Source organism: Falco peregrinus, chromosome 12 (genome assembly GCF_023634155.1).
Source record: "Falco peregrinus isolate bFalPer1 chromosome 12, bFalPer1.pri, whole genome shotgun sequence".
Classification (NCBI taxonomy): Eukaryota; Metazoa; Chordata; class Aves; order Falconiformes; family Falconidae; genus Falco; species Falco peregrinus.
The window spans coordinates 10,266,410-10,283,101 of record NC_073732.1 but is presented as its reverse complement, the minus strand read 5'-3'; the positions used below and the strand labels follow the sequence as shown (position 1 = coordinate 10,283,101).

Sequence of the window (16,692 nt, the reverse complement as noted above, 5' to 3'; positions counted from 1 at the left end):
AAAACTTCTATGGAGAGTGACACGCAGTTCTGAGTGGATGAGTGTTTTGTGGGTGGTCAGTGAGATCTGACACCTGAAGCAGTAGTGGTCTGTCCTTTCCTCCCTCCTTTATAACTCTGCTGAGAGAACAGAAGGGGGTGGTTCTTTCTAAGAAACTTACCGTGTACCCAAGCTAGTGGAAGGCTGTGGTTTAATGGGACGGGCTCACTTTCTGACCTGGGGCAGAGTTGCTGCATCATATGGTGAGGGGTCAGCACTCTGCTAATCCAGCAGATTTCTTACTCCTCCTTCCCCTCCCCAGTAGTATCAAGGGTGTTAAGGCTGGGGTTTTGTTTTGGAGATTTATTTTTTTTTTTTAGTAGCTGACTAACTTGTCCTGTTACTGGTACAGATCATCAAGCAAATGTGTGCGGTGGTGCATCAGTCAGTCTGCCCACACATCACCCCAAGAGCGCTGCAGTGCACTTTTAGCTCTGAATAATGAATAAGCTAATAGGATTTTTGTCTAAAAATGTGAAGGCTTGAATGGTGTTTTTTGTAAAAGGTGGGATTTGGCTTGAATTTTTTTGTTTGGGGTTCTTCTGGGTAGAGGGAGTGTTTGTGTAAGAAATTTTAACAGCTGCCCTTGGTTGCATTGGTTTTCCATCACAAATATTCTGAATGTTAACACTTTACAGATGTCAAAGATGTCAATAGATTGCAAATGTTCCTTTTATTCAAAATATTGATCAGTTGTTTGCATTAAACAAACGCCTAAACAAGAACAAACTAAAACAGAGAATAAAACTCATGTGTTGTGTGTGCACTTGGTTCTCCTGGCTCAGCCGAAGTGCTGACTTGGGTTGCAGTGGGGTGGTCATGTCATGCGAACAGTGACTTTGAAATGGGCAAAGTGAAGAGAAGATACGTGTTGCTTACTAATCTTCCTAATCTGTAACTTGGGTATGAATGTATAGAAAATGAAAATTCAAAGCTACCCCTTTTTTTTTTTTTTTTCCAAATTAGTGACATTTAATATTATGTGCTACTGTGGGCTAAAGTTCACTAAGTTGAGAGAGGAAACTAGCTGAGCAGTATGTGGTTTCTCAACTTCTGTCTGCGTTTGCTTCCTTGCATGGTAGACAGTAGTGTTGCTCTGTTCCTGTTCTCAGGCTGGGTAGATGAAAGTAAATTCTGGAAGATTTACGGTCTTCCTGAGAAATTATGTCTTTTAACATGACAGCTTTTGTAGGTTTTTGTAAGATAACTGAAGATTTCCAAGATGAGGTTTGTAATCTTCAGGAATTTGAAAACGATATTGGTATTTCTCAGGCCACAGAAAAATCTAGTATTTCTTCATTTTACAATTTCTTTGATTTTTTTATATTTTTTTTTTAATCACGTGTATTTGACTGTTACTTAAGGTTTAATTCTGCATCATGAGAAGTACTCTTGGGCCTAAGCAAAATTACTTATGTGCTTAAAACTAATCAATTGCCGAAGGGCCTTGCTTTTTCATGTTCAGTTTTGGTTTTAAGTTGACAATATGAAGATCTTATATGACACCACATCAAAAAGACATGTGTATTTTTAAAAGTTACTTTCAGGCTGTGCTCATCATATAGCTTAGTAAAAATTTCTTGAAATTTTGAAAAAATATAGAAGCTTTAAGCTGAAGGTTCTAATGTTCTTGGTCAGAAAAAGCTATTAAAGAGTTCATGCTCATTCATCTGACAGCCTTAGATGTGATATCTCTTTGGGAATGGGGTTTTGTTGCCTGTTGTGGTGGAAGAGCACTGAAGAGAACAAGAAGTGGTATTTATTTCATCATTTGTATAGAACAGTTAAAACTTCATAGTGTTGAAAAAAATATATGGGACTTAAGAAAAAAGCTGTATATTGAAACTGTAGTGGTTTTTAAAGGAGGCGGTAGGATACTGAGGCAGTAGGCAATAGGTGTATTGAAGATGCTGTGGGGGCTTGGAATGGTTGCCTCCCTGAAATAGCAAGTACGCTTATTTTTTTAAAAAAAATATATTACATTTTTCCTCCTCTCCCAGAAATGAATGTAGACCAGAGAAACTGCCATCACATTCCTTTGAAATTGATCATGAAGATGCAGATAAGGATGAAGTATGTATGCTCTTTTTTGGTGTTGTTTTTTTTTCCCTGTGGAAGAGTTATTTATTGCTTTAATATCAAATAAAGAATAATAATGGAGGCTCATTATCTCCTGTAAAATATTTCATATTTTAAATAACTCTGAAGTTAGTGGAACAGCTTTGTGTCTTATGTCATCATCTGCACAGCAGGCATATTAATAATGTCTTATTTTAAAAGGAATGAAAGGATGATTATTTGTTGTCAAACAGATATTCACACATTACAGTTTTCTTTTGTCTTAGAATTCAAAAAACAAGCCCATGCAATATTAATCGTTTCTTTCACACAGGATACAACATCCCACTCATCTTCAAAAGGTGGTGGTGGTGGCGGAGGAGGAGGATTAGCAGCAGGAGTTTACAAGTCTGGATGGCTTTATAAAGGAAATTTCAACAGCACTGTAAACAATAGCATTACTGTTCGGGTAAGGAGACAGCATTATTCTTTCTTTATTCCATTGGGATTTATATCCCCCACAGAGGCACACTTCTTTGCTATTGTCATTTACCTGTTTATATCTCAGGTTTGATTATGTTACTTTATCCGCAAAATAGTGCGATTGAAGTGCAGTTAGGAGTTGCCTTTTATTTAAACCCTGTGAATAAAGTATCAGTGAAAATAATTTGCAGTACAATTGTCTTTTTTTTTTTTTTTCCCCACCTCCCACTTCAGTCATTCAAAAAGCGCTACTTCCAGTTGACACAATTGTCGGATAACTCATATATTATGAATTTTTATAAAGATGAAAAAATATCCAAGGAGCCAAAGGGATGTATTTTCTTGGATTCTTGTACAGGAGTTGTACAGGTAAGTTTCAGTTTATTTCATTGTATTGTTTGGGTGTCAGATAAATTTAAAAAGACAAGTAGAAGAACACATACATTAATGGAATAGCAGTCTCATTACCAGTTTCAAGAAATGAAAACACCATTAGTTTTGCTCCTTAAATTGGTGCAAATGCTCAGACTGACAGGTTACAAAATCTGCAGTTGAGTTATGGTGGCAGACCATGCACATGCTCTCTGCCCACGGCCCACGTGAGAAAAAATGCCATGAAATGTTTCTTTTCACTGAAATTACTTTCTTAGCTGCTAGATTTTACCTCAGGCTTACTAAGAGCATGCTTGGTTGTTGTGGGTTAAATAGACTTGGGTTACAAAGCATCGACTGTTGGGCAAGTAGTAAATGAATCCTGTATCCTGAGCCTCCTTGAAGATCATCACTTTTGGAGGTGATAGAGAGTCTTAATGGCAGCAGGTAGGACAGAGCCTTATTGTTTGTTGTGGCTTGGAAAAATAAATAGCCAGAAATGTCTGACATTTTTTTTTGTTGTTCCTCCTAAGACTTGTCCTTAGCTTTTATCCCCCCTCTTGCTCTGCCTTTCCTCTAATTCTATTAATGTATTTCTTTTTTCTTCTTTTTCTTTTTTCTTTTCTTTTTTCCATTCTAAACCAGATGTTATCTTGAACAGTATGTTACTATGGTTGATCTAGCCCTGTGAGTAACTAAATAAGGAAAGTTGTTTTTTTTTAAAGCTATACTTTATTCTTCACTAATTAATCAGTAAAGATTGGTAACAGTACTAGTGCAGATTTATTTGAGGGCTGTTTTGAAAGAAACCTTTCAGGTAATGCAAAGGCAGAGGGAAGACCAGTGATAAACACTAGCTTTGTTGGTTCAGAAATCTCTCCTTCACCCCTAAACCCCTTTGGCATAAGAAAAATAATCAGTGAGTAATTCACTCTGGGAAAAAATATTTGCTGACAGCCCCCTGCAGAACCTCATTCTGCACCCAGGAAAGTACCCAGCTCGGTAGGGAATGACTGTTTCCCCAGTGTAGTTCAAATGGGTGTTTCTTTTTTCAAACAGGTGTAGGACTGGATGGAGTTAAATATGTAGGAGGACAAAGTTGTTTGCTGGTGTCAGTCCATTGGCTTGAAAGACCCTAACAGTTAGCTTGGATGTGTAGCAGAAGCTGTAGAGGAGATTCTTACGTAGAAATTCTGTTTAGAAATTACTGTTTGCTCCTGCATGCTGGCAGCATGTGCTTTCTTTAAAGATGGGTCTCAGCCAGAGCTTTAGTTAAGCCCTGAATGTCCCTGTAGTGTGGTTTTAGGTACAGATTTAATGCTATCCCAGAGGGTGTCTCTTCTGCTGTGTTGTTTCTGCTGTCATGGGGTGTCATCAGAAACATCTTGACCATAAGATTTCTGGCCTTTTTGACTAATCTTTGACAAAAAAAGCTCAAGAAACCATTGAAATCCTCATACTGAATTTTGACAGCTGCCTTCTAAATCTTACAGCGTTCCTGCAAGTTGTCCCAAACAGTTTGAACTGTATCTTCTCGTCTTGCCTACCCCTAGACACTAGTTTTCATGATTGATCTTTGATTGACATTTAGAATGGGATGCAGAAACTTATGAGCTATCTTTGCTAGTGAGTCTTAGCCAAGGGGCTAACAGGGCAAGTATCATCAGCCATCAAAGTCTGTGGTGAACTTGGAATCAGAGGGCTGAAAAAGAAAACCTGGCTTAGAGTTGCCATAAAAGAGATAGTTTTACTCAACTTTTTTTCCACATTCTATAGTCTAAGATTAAAACTGTGATGGGAAAGTTCTGATTTAATGAGGTTTAGTACCGTTATATGTCATTTAACTCTTTGTGAATAACTTCGCTGTCCTGTTTGATTAGAGGTTGGATGTCTTAATTGTAGTAAAACTTCCTGGAAAAATCATCTCCAGATAAAATACAAAATACTTCCAAACCAATTCTGTTATTTTGGAAGAATGACCTGGCAGGCATTAGACTTAGCCTGATGTTTCATTTATAGCTCATCCATAGTTTCGGTTTGAATCTTGTATTATTTCCTTCTGGAAGAAATTTGAAACTTGAAATTAAGTGTCGAAGATTGCAAGTCAACCTCAAGGTCCACATACCATATGGAAGGACTTAAAGAGAAGCAAACTGAGAAATGGTATTTTTTTTATTATTTTTTTTTCCCCTGTTAACTGATCGGGAAGAAAATAGTTGGCTTTAGATTTGAAACAAAGACTTTGCTGTAGATCTCATCTGCTTGCCAGAAGTCTGAAGTGCAGATGGAAAAGTGGATATTGAAGCTTTCCTGCCCTAATGTTCTTAAGACTCAGCATGCGAGATGTATTGCTCTATTAGATAATGTCTGATAGTGTTACAGTACCTGATTTAAAGATCTTGGCCAAGTCTGTGAGGGGAAGTACATAATATAGACAAGGAATGCATTACTCTTTGTGCTCTCTGAAGATAAATTAGTCTGTAGTATTTTTCTTTATAGATTGTATATAAATCCGTATACATAATCCACTTGCACAAATAATCCATCTTTAAAAGTTTTGAATGGCCACTACTTAAGATTCTTGGCATAGTTTTGTTCAAATTCTAGCTCTTGGTCAAGCCCTCATGTTGTATCAGGAAAAACAGGTTTCAGTGAAACTTCAGTCCTTGTTTTACGTTAATTTGAATGTATGCAGTGATTGGAGGATAAGGGTGATAATGGGGATCAAGAAAAATCTTGAACACCCAAAAAACAATTGCTACAAAACCCAACCCTATTCTTAGCCTGTGTTGGGTGAACTAAAATTTATATTCCTGAATGAATATTCACTTCAATAAAGTACTTGAGAGGCAAACTGTTTCCTACCGAGAGAATTTCCAGTAGCAGAACTAAAAAACAATATATACACACACACAATCCCACGTCACTTTGAAAAGCCAAGATTTGACTGACTCTGTTGACCCAAGTAGCTGCAGAAGAAGTTGTTCAGTCCTAACTGATTCCTGAGCTGGGTCATGGCATGTAATATAAGGACTGGAGCAAGTGATTAACAACAGATTGAGTAGGAAACTTCTAAATCATCTCTGCTGCTGGGAAAAGAAATGTTAATGGAACTTTATCCTCAGTGTCTTGGGTTCTCTGTCTCCTCCTCTGCTAATCAGTATCAGATTTTGCCTCTGTTCTTAAATAAAAATATCACTCTCATCTGGCTCAGAAGCTATTCTTAGTAACTTGTTAATATAGGACTGTACTGAGAAATAGTTATGCTGTAGAACTAAAGGTTACCATTGTCATGTTACTTGTAACTGTTAATGAAGAAAAATAAAATTGAGTGGAATGGCTGGTTATGGGATGTACGAATTGTTTTTCATTTCTCAGAATCACTCCAAGGTTAGATGCGTCAACAAAGTGATGGCAGTTTTCTGGAATACTGAAAACAAAATGGTGGTGCTGATGTCCACAGTGGTTATAAGAGTTTGGTGAAGTAATGGGGGATAGGATGCATCAGTGTTCTTTCAGATTTAAGCAAGGAAGAAAAAGAATTGATGCAACTGCTTCTGTAAGACTAAGATAAAAGCCTCGCTAATTTGATAAATTTGAGGAATGAAGCATATTCTGTTAGATCACATCACTCAGTTTAATTTTATTGAGCTGTTTCAGTAACTAAGCACCTGTTAATTCTTATGAGAGAAATTGATGGATTAACCATCTACTGCAGGTAAAATCTGCTGATACAGACCAGACCTCAGAACTCAACCTGCTGCTAGTATACTGTGTGCTGGCTCTTATTCTGTGCTTGGAAGGGACAGCATTGTAATGACTGAACAGCACTCACCTCACCTTTTGCCTCCTGCAAAGTATTGTTGAAATCACCTTAATCATTTTTAAAATCCTTCTAAGACAAAGGCAACAGTGGGAAGTACCCATTGTAATTTTTCGCATGGAGGAGTCTGTCCTATTGCAATCTTAGGGAGAGATTTACCACTTAATCTCTATTCCAAGTTTATACTCTTATCATCCAGAAGCTCTTTCAGAAAAATATAAAAATAAAATTGTGTGGAAATGTTCTCATCCTAACCACAGTGTTTTGAACTTCGTTAGATGCTCAGAGATTGTTACTTTTATGTAGCCTGTTAGCAGTATCTGTAAATATTTTTAAACAGAAGATGTTATAAATCGTTCACAATTAGCTTTGACCTATTCAGGTCCAACCTCAGCAGTCAGGGCTGGAATAGTCTTTGACCATGTGCTGACTTTGCTTTTTTTCTGGTTTGAATTTGGTGAATTCAGTCCTGTTCCCACTTGGCAAATATGCGTATGATTTGGCACTACTTAGTGTCCCTTTGAGTGGCTGGTGTGGTAGTAAGGTGCAGGAGACCTGAGCTTTAGGGGTATTCTCTCCAGACCGCTACTACTCGTGTAGCAACACTGTGCTTTGCCACCAGAGGTCTTTCATTATTCCACTTGGGAGGTATTCCCTACTGCAGTTTGAAGTGTTATTGTCCGTAGTCTTAGATTTCTGTGGCTAAATAGAAGATGTATATTTGGCCATAGAAGATTTAGAATGTACAAAAAGCCAACAATAAACTGACATGAATTTGCATTAATATCACACTACTTGGATTTTCTTTAAAGCCGCTGAATTTTGCCTGAGTGTTATTTTTAAGGAGTGGCTGTATACAAGTCTGTGTTATGAATGCCTTTTTCAGTACCTTTTTATAGTTCATTCGAGTATTTATTTTTCTTTTCCTTTTGTTCCAACAGAATAACAAGCTTAGGAAACATGCCTTTGAGTTGAAAATGAACGACCTCACATACTTTGTGCTGGCAGCTGAAAATGAGCAGGATATGGATGACTGGATTTTCACTCTCAACAAAATCCTGCAAATAAATCCAGAGGGAACTGTTCAGGAGAGGAAAAGTGCAGATCTCACTGATCTGAAACTTGGTAAGAGTGAATAGTCTCTTGCATTATTTTTTTTTAATCAAAGCAAAAAATTGAACCTTCAGATACCACTGTTGAATCATTTTAACTGCCTGAGTCTGTAATGGATTCTGCACCTATTGATTTCTGACGAAGCAGCACCAGTCTTTTGGCAATCCCTGAACAATGTCAGCTAACTCCCCACAGATCATTTTCAAAAGGCTGTGGGGGAGGTAAAGCTGCTCCCCACAAAGTCAGCAGGAGCAACGTGGCTCTGCTTTGCATATGCAGCTCTTTTTCAAATATAGTCCTGCCAGTGATCTTGCTAGTACTTTGTGTTTTACTGTCTTGGGAGCCTGAAGGTTTTAAAGAGTTGTGTGCTGGAAAGAGGTTAGATCAGTTCTTTTTTCAGCATTTTTTTTTTTCTTTAACAATCTGGAGCTAGTAATTAAACAAACAAACAAAAAAAAAATCCCAGCTGTGGTGTGTCGCTCTTTCCCTGGAAGCTTATTGACTTTTCATTTCTTGCTTTTGTGAGTTTGCGTATTAATATGCTTTCACTGTGGAGGAAAAGAATTGGATGCTCTGTAATACTGCACTCTTCATGTGGCAGTAACTCATTCCTCCACATAATAAATACATGTTCAGTCTGGATGAACCCCAGCTGAAATTCTAAGACTGAAAACACTTAAAACCTTCATACAGATTTCAACGGCTTGTGCTTTTAGCTGAATCACAGCTTTGAATCCACATATATATGAATCTTGGGGAAGTTCAATGCTAATTGAAGGCTTTAGCCTGATGTTTATAATAAATTCTGATTTTTGGAGGGACAGAATACTCTTCATATAGCCAAGGATGTTTTTTATAATTTGGAGGCGCAAGAGACTTGCACTTCAGAATCAGAGAAGTGCTTTGGAAGATAACATCCATAAGGGATATTAATGAAACAGGAAGAAATAGGTGCATGAAAGGTCAAAGACATAAGGCTAAAAAACCTGATAACAAGTAACAGGAATGTGCTATGGAGTTAACTTGTCAAAAGATATGATACTTTCTTAGCAGAAGGGCCCTAAATGGCTGTAATTACTTATTTCACGCTGGGATGAATTACCTAGTGAAAGCAGAATGGTCCCTGGTGAGCGAAGTAAAGCAAAGAGATTGCTGTATAGTGCTGTTCTCTGGATCCATAGATTTGCAGCTCATGGAGTCCAGACTGCATCCCTCCCCTCCCCAAAGAGCAGGTAAGGTCCTGCCTGCCTCACTGAAGACTCCCTTTACTGGGACTCCAAAATCTTTTGGTTGAGATAAACTCTCAGTGTTGCCTCACAAGGGACTGGCAGTGCAAAGGAAGGTGTCTTTGGTGTGGGCATGAATATTTGTCATGGATGGATGTATTGGATGTTTTACTGAGTAAAGTCAGGCCTCTTGTTTGAAACCTTAAATATAGGCTAAATGCTAGTAAGCACAAGCGGAAAATGAGGTTGAGGAGGACAGAGCTTTACATCAGTATCTTTTCCATTTTTTAGCCTGTTGATACTAAAGGGAATAAAAAGAAATAACGTGGGGATAGATATTCTTTTTTAACCCAATGGTAACAGCAAGTATAATAAAAACACTTGCATTTTTTTTTCTTACTTTCAAGACCCTGCAGAAGTTTTGGTGAATTATGATTGCTCTCAAGAAGAGACTGATTCTTCAGAAAACGCCTTGCACCCAGACTTCGCAAAAGTAATGGATGTTATATTTATCTTTACAAGTTTAATGGAAAGCGCCACTAGGTGAAAATTGTGTGCCAACAAATGATCATTATATTGTGAAAGGTTTGAAAACGTAGCACAGCCCATCGTGATTTTTAGAGCCATGACAAATGACAGGAATAATTTTGTTTCTAAACAGCTGATGACTTTGTTTAAATGAGAAAAGCTCCACTGGATGTAAACAAAGTAGGTGCTCCCTAGAGTGGTTTGATTTAGAACTGTGAAGTCAGTAAAGGTCTGGTCCCTGCAGATATCTGTGAAATATTTACTCTTTTTAACTGCATTTCAGAAGAGTTTGGCCCTTGGAGAGCCAAGATTTCCTGTGTGATTCACAAGGAAACGAGCTGTGAACGGCTCATCGCCTTATGTAATTTCATTGAAAGATGCCTGTAGTATCGAGGGAGGCATTTTGTCCTTTGGATCTCCTAAAATGCCTCTTATGGATGAGATAATTGTAGACAGTGCTAAGAAGCTTTTTGATGAAAAGCTAGATTGGAAATATTTCACTGCTTTTTCTTGAACGTATGATGTGTTTGTAATCTTCTGTCAGTGAGCTGCTGTACGTACTATCTATCTACACAGCCAAATGCTGTTTGAGGATGCTACTCCCACAGATTTGAACTGAAAGCTGTATATGCAAATGAGAACAGAATTGAGCCTATATTTTACTGTAGGTTGCATTCATACACATGAAGTAGTCACCTAGAATTAAAAAAAAAGAAAACCAAAACAAAACAACAAAAAAGACCAACCAACCAGATAACGTGTAACTGAGTTTATGTAATGAGGACAAGAGTGGTAAGTGATCATCTCGTCTGTGGATAGATACTTTCTAATGATTTAGTTAATGCAGATATCTCAGAGACCACTGGTGGCCTGCAAGGCTAAACTAGATGGTTTGCGTGTTGTGTCTTTGTACTGCCCTTTATACGGTTAATTCCTTTTCCACCCCCCTTGCTCTACAGGGCTCGCTGCAGCAGTGATCTGTGGCCTGTCCCTAGTCCATGACAGGTAAATGTCCAGATCCCATCTCTACCTAAATCAGTACACCAGTCCATCAGGACCTGCTTCTGCAAGTCAGCCCATGCGTGGAGCATGTTAGGAAACGGACATCGGGCTCTTAGGCTTGTGATGCTGCTTCTGCACGTTCCTTAACATGTGTCAGCAGTGGCATGCTGTTGTGAAAAACAAAAAAGATTGAATGTGGCCTGAACAAGAGCATAGCCTGTACTGTGTCAGCTAAGGTTTGTACTCAGTCTTAGGCAACCAGGAATGTTGTGGACTCCATTAATAGTTCAGAGATTGAAAAATAAAGGAAAGCTGAGAGAAAAACAAAGTACAAAGAAAGATAAACATCTTTAGACTGAGAAAAAAAGTTTCAAAGGTATGAGGGATCTGTAAGGGGATGGGAATGTGTAGAGCATACTTCACATGTCAGATGAATGGGCTTAAATAGTGTGGGGGGGAAATTATTGAAGTTAGATGTAAGGATAAACTTTGAAAAGGCAGGGTAGGAAAGCATCAGGTGGCTTCCGGAGGTTGTTGAGTTGGTTTTATCAAAGAGCTTATTATTAACTTAGGCTTGTGTCCATCAGAAATAAAATGGATGTGATGGATCCTGCCTTGTGGCAGAAGATGGATGGGGTGAGGACTCCCAGCCTCACTGTTGGCTGACATGCTGCACCTGGGCGTCTGCCCACCTGTAGGGCCAAGCTGCCCTTTCCTGCTGCCCTTTCTGCCCTTCCCCTGACACAAGGGGGTTTCTGTAGGGCTGTTTGTTGGGTTTTTCCCCTCGACTTGGGAATCCCTAAAGTGGTTTTAGTGCAGTGATCCACCATTCTGACATCTTACACAATGATGATTCTTAAGCAATTCAACGTCATGTATGTTACTAAATTGACCTGGTTTTGGGTTCCTTACAAGTATATCATGGCCTGAAAGTCCCTGCTGCACAAGCATATAACCTTCAAAGAGTGCTTGAAGGTGCTTTGGGATAAGTACTGCAGAAATGAGAAGTGTTGTTACAAGCGAAACATTGATCATTCGTTTAGAAGTCTGACAACTCTATGGATTTCTGTTCTCGTGCAGAAAACTAATTTATTATCTGTCACCACAGTACATCACAGAAACAGAAGAAACAGTGAAAGCCTCTCGAAATACGGAGCGACTGAATCTTTTCTCTTTGGATCCTGATATAGCAGTAAGTCAGTTTATATTTTTTTTCAAGTTCTCAGAAGTTTTAAAAGACGGGTGGTCTGAGTTAACCGGGTTAGATAAGCTACCAGAGCTGGAGTTCAGTAAGCAACAGGGTATACCTAAGACTTCAGCTTTTGAAGGGGTAGGGAAGCTATCCCTAGTCTGTAGAGATTTCTGTACAGAGTCTACTCATATGTGCTCACAGAATGATTGAGGATGGAAGTGACCTCTGGAGGTCATCTTGGTCCAGTCTAGCTAAGCTTTGAATCATTAAAGCAAACTGAAAATACTACAGGAGCAGAATGTTCTCTTGGACTAGGAGCATTACAAGAACAGTCTTTTTATTGTTATTCATTACACTGAATTTGACTACAAAAAAAGTGGAGATGAAAAACAGTGGGAAGGTAGAGCTGGTGGTACAAAAGGCTGTCTGTGTGGAAAAAAAAAATAGCTTGACATGCAGGAAGTGCAGGTTGCTTTTCTTTCTATCTTCAGCTTGCTTATCATTCAGTGTCAGAGTTCATGATTCAAAAAAATGTAATTCCTTGCACTGAATGTACATTTGTTGGTGATTTAACTGGAAACTTTATTTTAGTTTAAAAAAAGACTTAAGTAAAATCTGTATCAGTATATATTCAAATTTGAACCTGTTGTCAGTCAAATATAGTGCCATTAGTAAAAATATTAAATAAATTGAAATAGCAGTGTGGTGTATAAGTAAGAGGCAAGAAGGGGGAAACCTCTGAAATCTAATCCTAAAATGTGATATTACAGTCTGAAAATATGAGGCTGTTTAATCTATATAAGGAAACAAAAAGCTAAAGTTTCAGACTCGGTAAGTAAACAAAAAAAGAATTGTGGGAAACCTAACTTGGATCCTGAATTCTGCCTCTGACAATTATATATGTCCTCAGGCAATCTTTTTGCTTTGCATCCTAATCTGTAAATTAGGAATAACACTCATTTCCTGTGGTAACGTGAAGATAACAGCAGTGACCAACTTTTTGAGGTTTTCAGGTGCTTCAGTGATTGCCAAGACCTTTAGAAAGCTTACTTAGTTTTGGAATGCCATGCTTTTCCCATGTATAACGAATTGCCCAACTTATTTCAGTCCTTGAATCCTCAGAAAAAGGAGTTTCCAGGGGCAAACTCAGTGATCAAGCCATTTGAAGAAAAGCCTGCAAAGAGGATCCTGATAACTTGCAAATCCCTCAGTTTGAATCTCCAGGCCTGTGTTACTGAAAATGAAAATGATCCTGCAACCAATGTAAGCTTTACTTATTTTCCTGCGATTTTTCTCCTTCTTTCTTTTTTTTTCCCCCTTGGGAAAAAGAAGAAAAGCTGTTTCATGTACACATACTACGTTCACTCCTTTTCCTCTGCCCATCCCTTTGGATTCGATAATGAAACTGATAACTTTTCAATAAACATTTTGTAGCTGATTTCAATTGCAGACTTCTAGCTACAGTTCAATGAGGAATTAAAAATGTTAAAATCCTTGAGGATTCTTAACAATTGCTATAAGAAGAAAAAGTTTAAACTGCCCAGACCTATGTAGGGAGGCAACTGAATATCAGTTGCTGGTGAACTGGTTTTTTGTTTGTCAAAAAACCGCCACAAACCAAGCAGATTAAATTACGGGAGAGAAGGCAAAATAGAAAGGACTGGATGCTTCACCTAGTGGAAAAGCCCAGCTAAAAAAGGACGAAACAGAAAATTTTGCTTATTCTTACTTAAAAGAAAAGAAGCAGGGAAAAGCAAGTTGTAGCTGTCAGTCCATAGCTTTCAGTGAATTCTCCTCTGAAGCAGAAAAGTTTTGAGAAATTAGTGTCCTGGCAACTCAGCTTTCATACATTACATATGAGGCATTGATTTTATTTTTTTTTTTCATTTGACAATGACCTCTACAATGAGTGCATATTCAACATGATGTAATCAATACCTTTTTTTTTTTTTTTTTGGCAGACTGGAATAACTGTTTAAATGAAGTCATGATAACTGTACCAAGGGCATACAGTAATTCGCTACAGAGGCTGAAAAAAGCATAGAATATTGTACTTGCCATGCATTGTTCCTTATCTCCAAAGTTTTAAGGTTCTGATTTCTGGACATCTCAGAAGGTGTTATTCTGAGACTGATTATTTCATCAGAACTATGGAGGCTCTTTGGAGGTTACTTACAGCCATAGGACTTAATTCCCTGGTACTGCATAACAGAATAAGTGGGTGCTGTCAGAGTGGTTTGAATGCTCTTGGTTTCCTTGCAAAATGAAATGTGTTTCCCACAGAAGAATACATCCACACGTTTGTTTGTACCAGTAAACATTTTTCATGTACTTAATTTGTCATCTTTGTGCTGCATTTCTGATGATCGCTGGAAAACCCACCCTCACTTTTCTTCCTTTTGTAATGTCTCTGAATCTACTTTTTAAAAATCCTGTAACGTTTTTCTCTGGGGCTCTATTCCTTTACCCTAGTAATTATCTGTGATAAATACATTATTTTAAAAAAAAATTCTGTGAGTTTGTAAGTTAGCTGTCAATTACTGTCCTGGTGCATTGTTAACAAACTACCTTTAAGAGCCCCTAGAATCACATGGTTGGAAACTAACTTCGGTAGGGGGGTATGTGAGCATGTGTTTTTGCTGCATCTCATAATTTGTAAATAGTGTATGTTTGCTTGCTTGCTTTTTTTCTAGCTGCAGGAACTGATTAAAAGATGGAGTTCACCCCCTTGCTCTCAGTTACCGTATGTTACGTTTCTGATGTTTTCTCTAGGTAGAGCCTTTCTTTGTGAGCGTGGCGCTGTATGATGTCAGGGATGGCAGGAAGATCTCTGCTGATTTTCACGTGGATTTGAACCACACACTCGTTAGACAGATGATTTCAGGTTCCTCATTTTCATTAGAAAATGGCACTGTTGAAAATACAGACTCATACAAAATGGAAGAACCACAGGTCAAGGGGTTCCCAGAAGAATGGCTGAAATACCCAAAACAGGTATCCCGTGTGTGACTGCTATTTTGTGTTAGTTCAATAGTAGTATTCATATTCATCAGAGAATTTGTCTGTACTACCAGTGGTTCTTGTTTTCAGTGATGCTCTTTTTTTGCATATCAGTGGTGCTTGTGTACAGACGCTTGATTTTCTAGCTCTCTGTGTAGACTTAGAAACCATTTACAATCAGACCTTTCACAAAAGTTGTCTGTTATGTAGACAAACCACCCATGTTTCCTGTGCTCTTCAGGTTCATTTGCTGACCTCTCCCAAACCAGCCAAACAAAATCACAACTTGAAGCAACATCTAGATGCTGCATTAATCTTGAAGTACTTCCACATTCTTGCTGTTGCTGTTAACCTTACCCCAAAAGGCCATACATTATCTTTTCTTCTCCCTGACATTCCTCTGAGATGTGACTGGTGGAGGCCAGCATTTAAGTGCCGTCCAAGAGAAACAGTTGGGTTAGGTGATGCCAACGCAGTCATACTGCTTCTTGACTTGGGTCAGTGTGCTTGCAAGGTGCTGCATGTGCAAAAGCTTACTTAAGAACTGGCACAACGATTTTATTTTCTGTCTGGCTGTATTCAATATGTAGCGATAATAATCCTCAATAATCCTTTCTGAATTTGGTTTGTTACTGTTTCCATCAACAGAGCGCACTGGTAGTATTTAATTTCTCCAGTATTGCTATATGCTTTTTAATTGTTCTCTCTTTAATCCACAGGCTCTTTTCTCCATAAGCAATCCTCATTCTGAGATTGTGTTAGTGGCAAAAATAGAAAAGGTGCTTACAGGAAACATTGCCAGCAGTGCTGAACCCTACATTAAGAATCCCGATTCTTTTAAGGTAATGTAACAAGAACATCAGTTCCTCCTTTGTCAGCTTCAGCCTGCTGGAAGCTGAAGACATGGCAAATTGTGCTCGCAGATCTTGCCGGTGCGTGGTTGCTGAACAGGACAAGCCCACAGGAGGCCCATGTTTAGGAAAGCAAATGTCCAAGCTCCATTGACTGAATGCATGAAGTACTGTTGTTTGCAACATATGAGTCCGCTTGTGGTGCTTTCCTATGCTGGTTATGTCTTAGCAGAGTGAAATTCAGCAATGTTTTAGAAATTATGGGTTAGTGCACTTAGTATACAGGTGACGTTGGAATAGGCACCTGTTTCTCTACGAGATCAGGCAGTGCATCTGCTTTGGGTGTGTTACAGAAAACTGGAATAATAACTGTAACTAACGCAGTTCTGACTGAAGGGATGGTGAAGAGTTTTAATTCTTCAGCAGCATGCAATTCATCTGTGATGTCTTTGCTTTCCACCCAGAACCTTCTGTTATGGGCAGTACCGGGCTAGATTATTTTAGGGGCACTATAGCTTCTTCAGCTGAGGAGTACTTGGATGTACTCTGTGCTGTATTTCAGATATTATAATGATATTGATGAAATAATTCATTTTCTTTTTTCATAGTGTGCACAGAAAGTGTTAAAATCCAATAAACAGTTCTGCAGCAAGCTGGGGAAATACCGTATGCCATTTGCTTGGTCAGTGAGGTATGTATTAATTCTTTTTATAATTTTGTAAGTCTCTTATAGCTTATTCTGCTCTTGGACTCATATCCTTTTATTCTTTTCCACTTCTTCTGCCTGAAGCTAAGCAAAACTTTTTGCGTGGTCCAGGATCCCAGAAGATCCTGCAGCTCTATTATTTCATTGCCCTATTTTTCATACAGCTGAACATTGGTTACTTTCTCATTAAGTGTTACTGTCTTAGAATGTTTTCTTCAAGTACAAAGTGAAGTTGCTAGGGAGTAGCAAAAGTGACTGACAGAATATCAATTTATCATGAACTCCACCAGTGGTTTGAT

At 38.4% G+C, this 16,692-nt stretch overlaps 1 protein-coding gene across 11 annotated transcripts in view; it reads left to right on the top strand.

Annotated features, from left to right (window-relative positions):
- The window catches only part of DOCK10 (dedicator of cytokinesis 10), a 162,611-nt gene that overhangs the window by 81,825 nt on the left and 64,094 nt on the right, over positions 1-16,692 (top strand). For all 11 annotated transcript variants that reach the window (XM_055816762.1, XM_055816761.1, XM_055816764.1 and 8 more), the window contains 10 exons: positions 2,040-2,112; positions 2,432-2,566; positions 2,815-2,949; positions 7,717-7,900; positions 9,522-9,607; positions 11,753-11,836; positions 12,944-13,099; positions 14,609-14,830; positions 15,556-15,678; positions 16,296-16,378. In XM_055816762.1, coding sequence (XP_055672737.1) covers positions 2,040-2,112; positions 2,432-2,566; positions 2,815-2,949; positions 7,717-7,900; positions 9,522-9,607; positions 11,753-11,836; positions 12,944-13,099; positions 14,609-14,830; positions 15,556-15,678; positions 16,296-16,378 — 1,281 coding nt within the window. The remainder of the gene's footprint in view (positions 1-2,039; positions 2,113-2,431; positions 2,567-2,814; positions 2,950-7,716; positions 7,901-9,521; positions 9,608-11,752; positions 11,837-12,943; positions 13,100-14,608; positions 14,831-15,555; positions 15,679-16,295; positions 16,379-16,692) is intronic.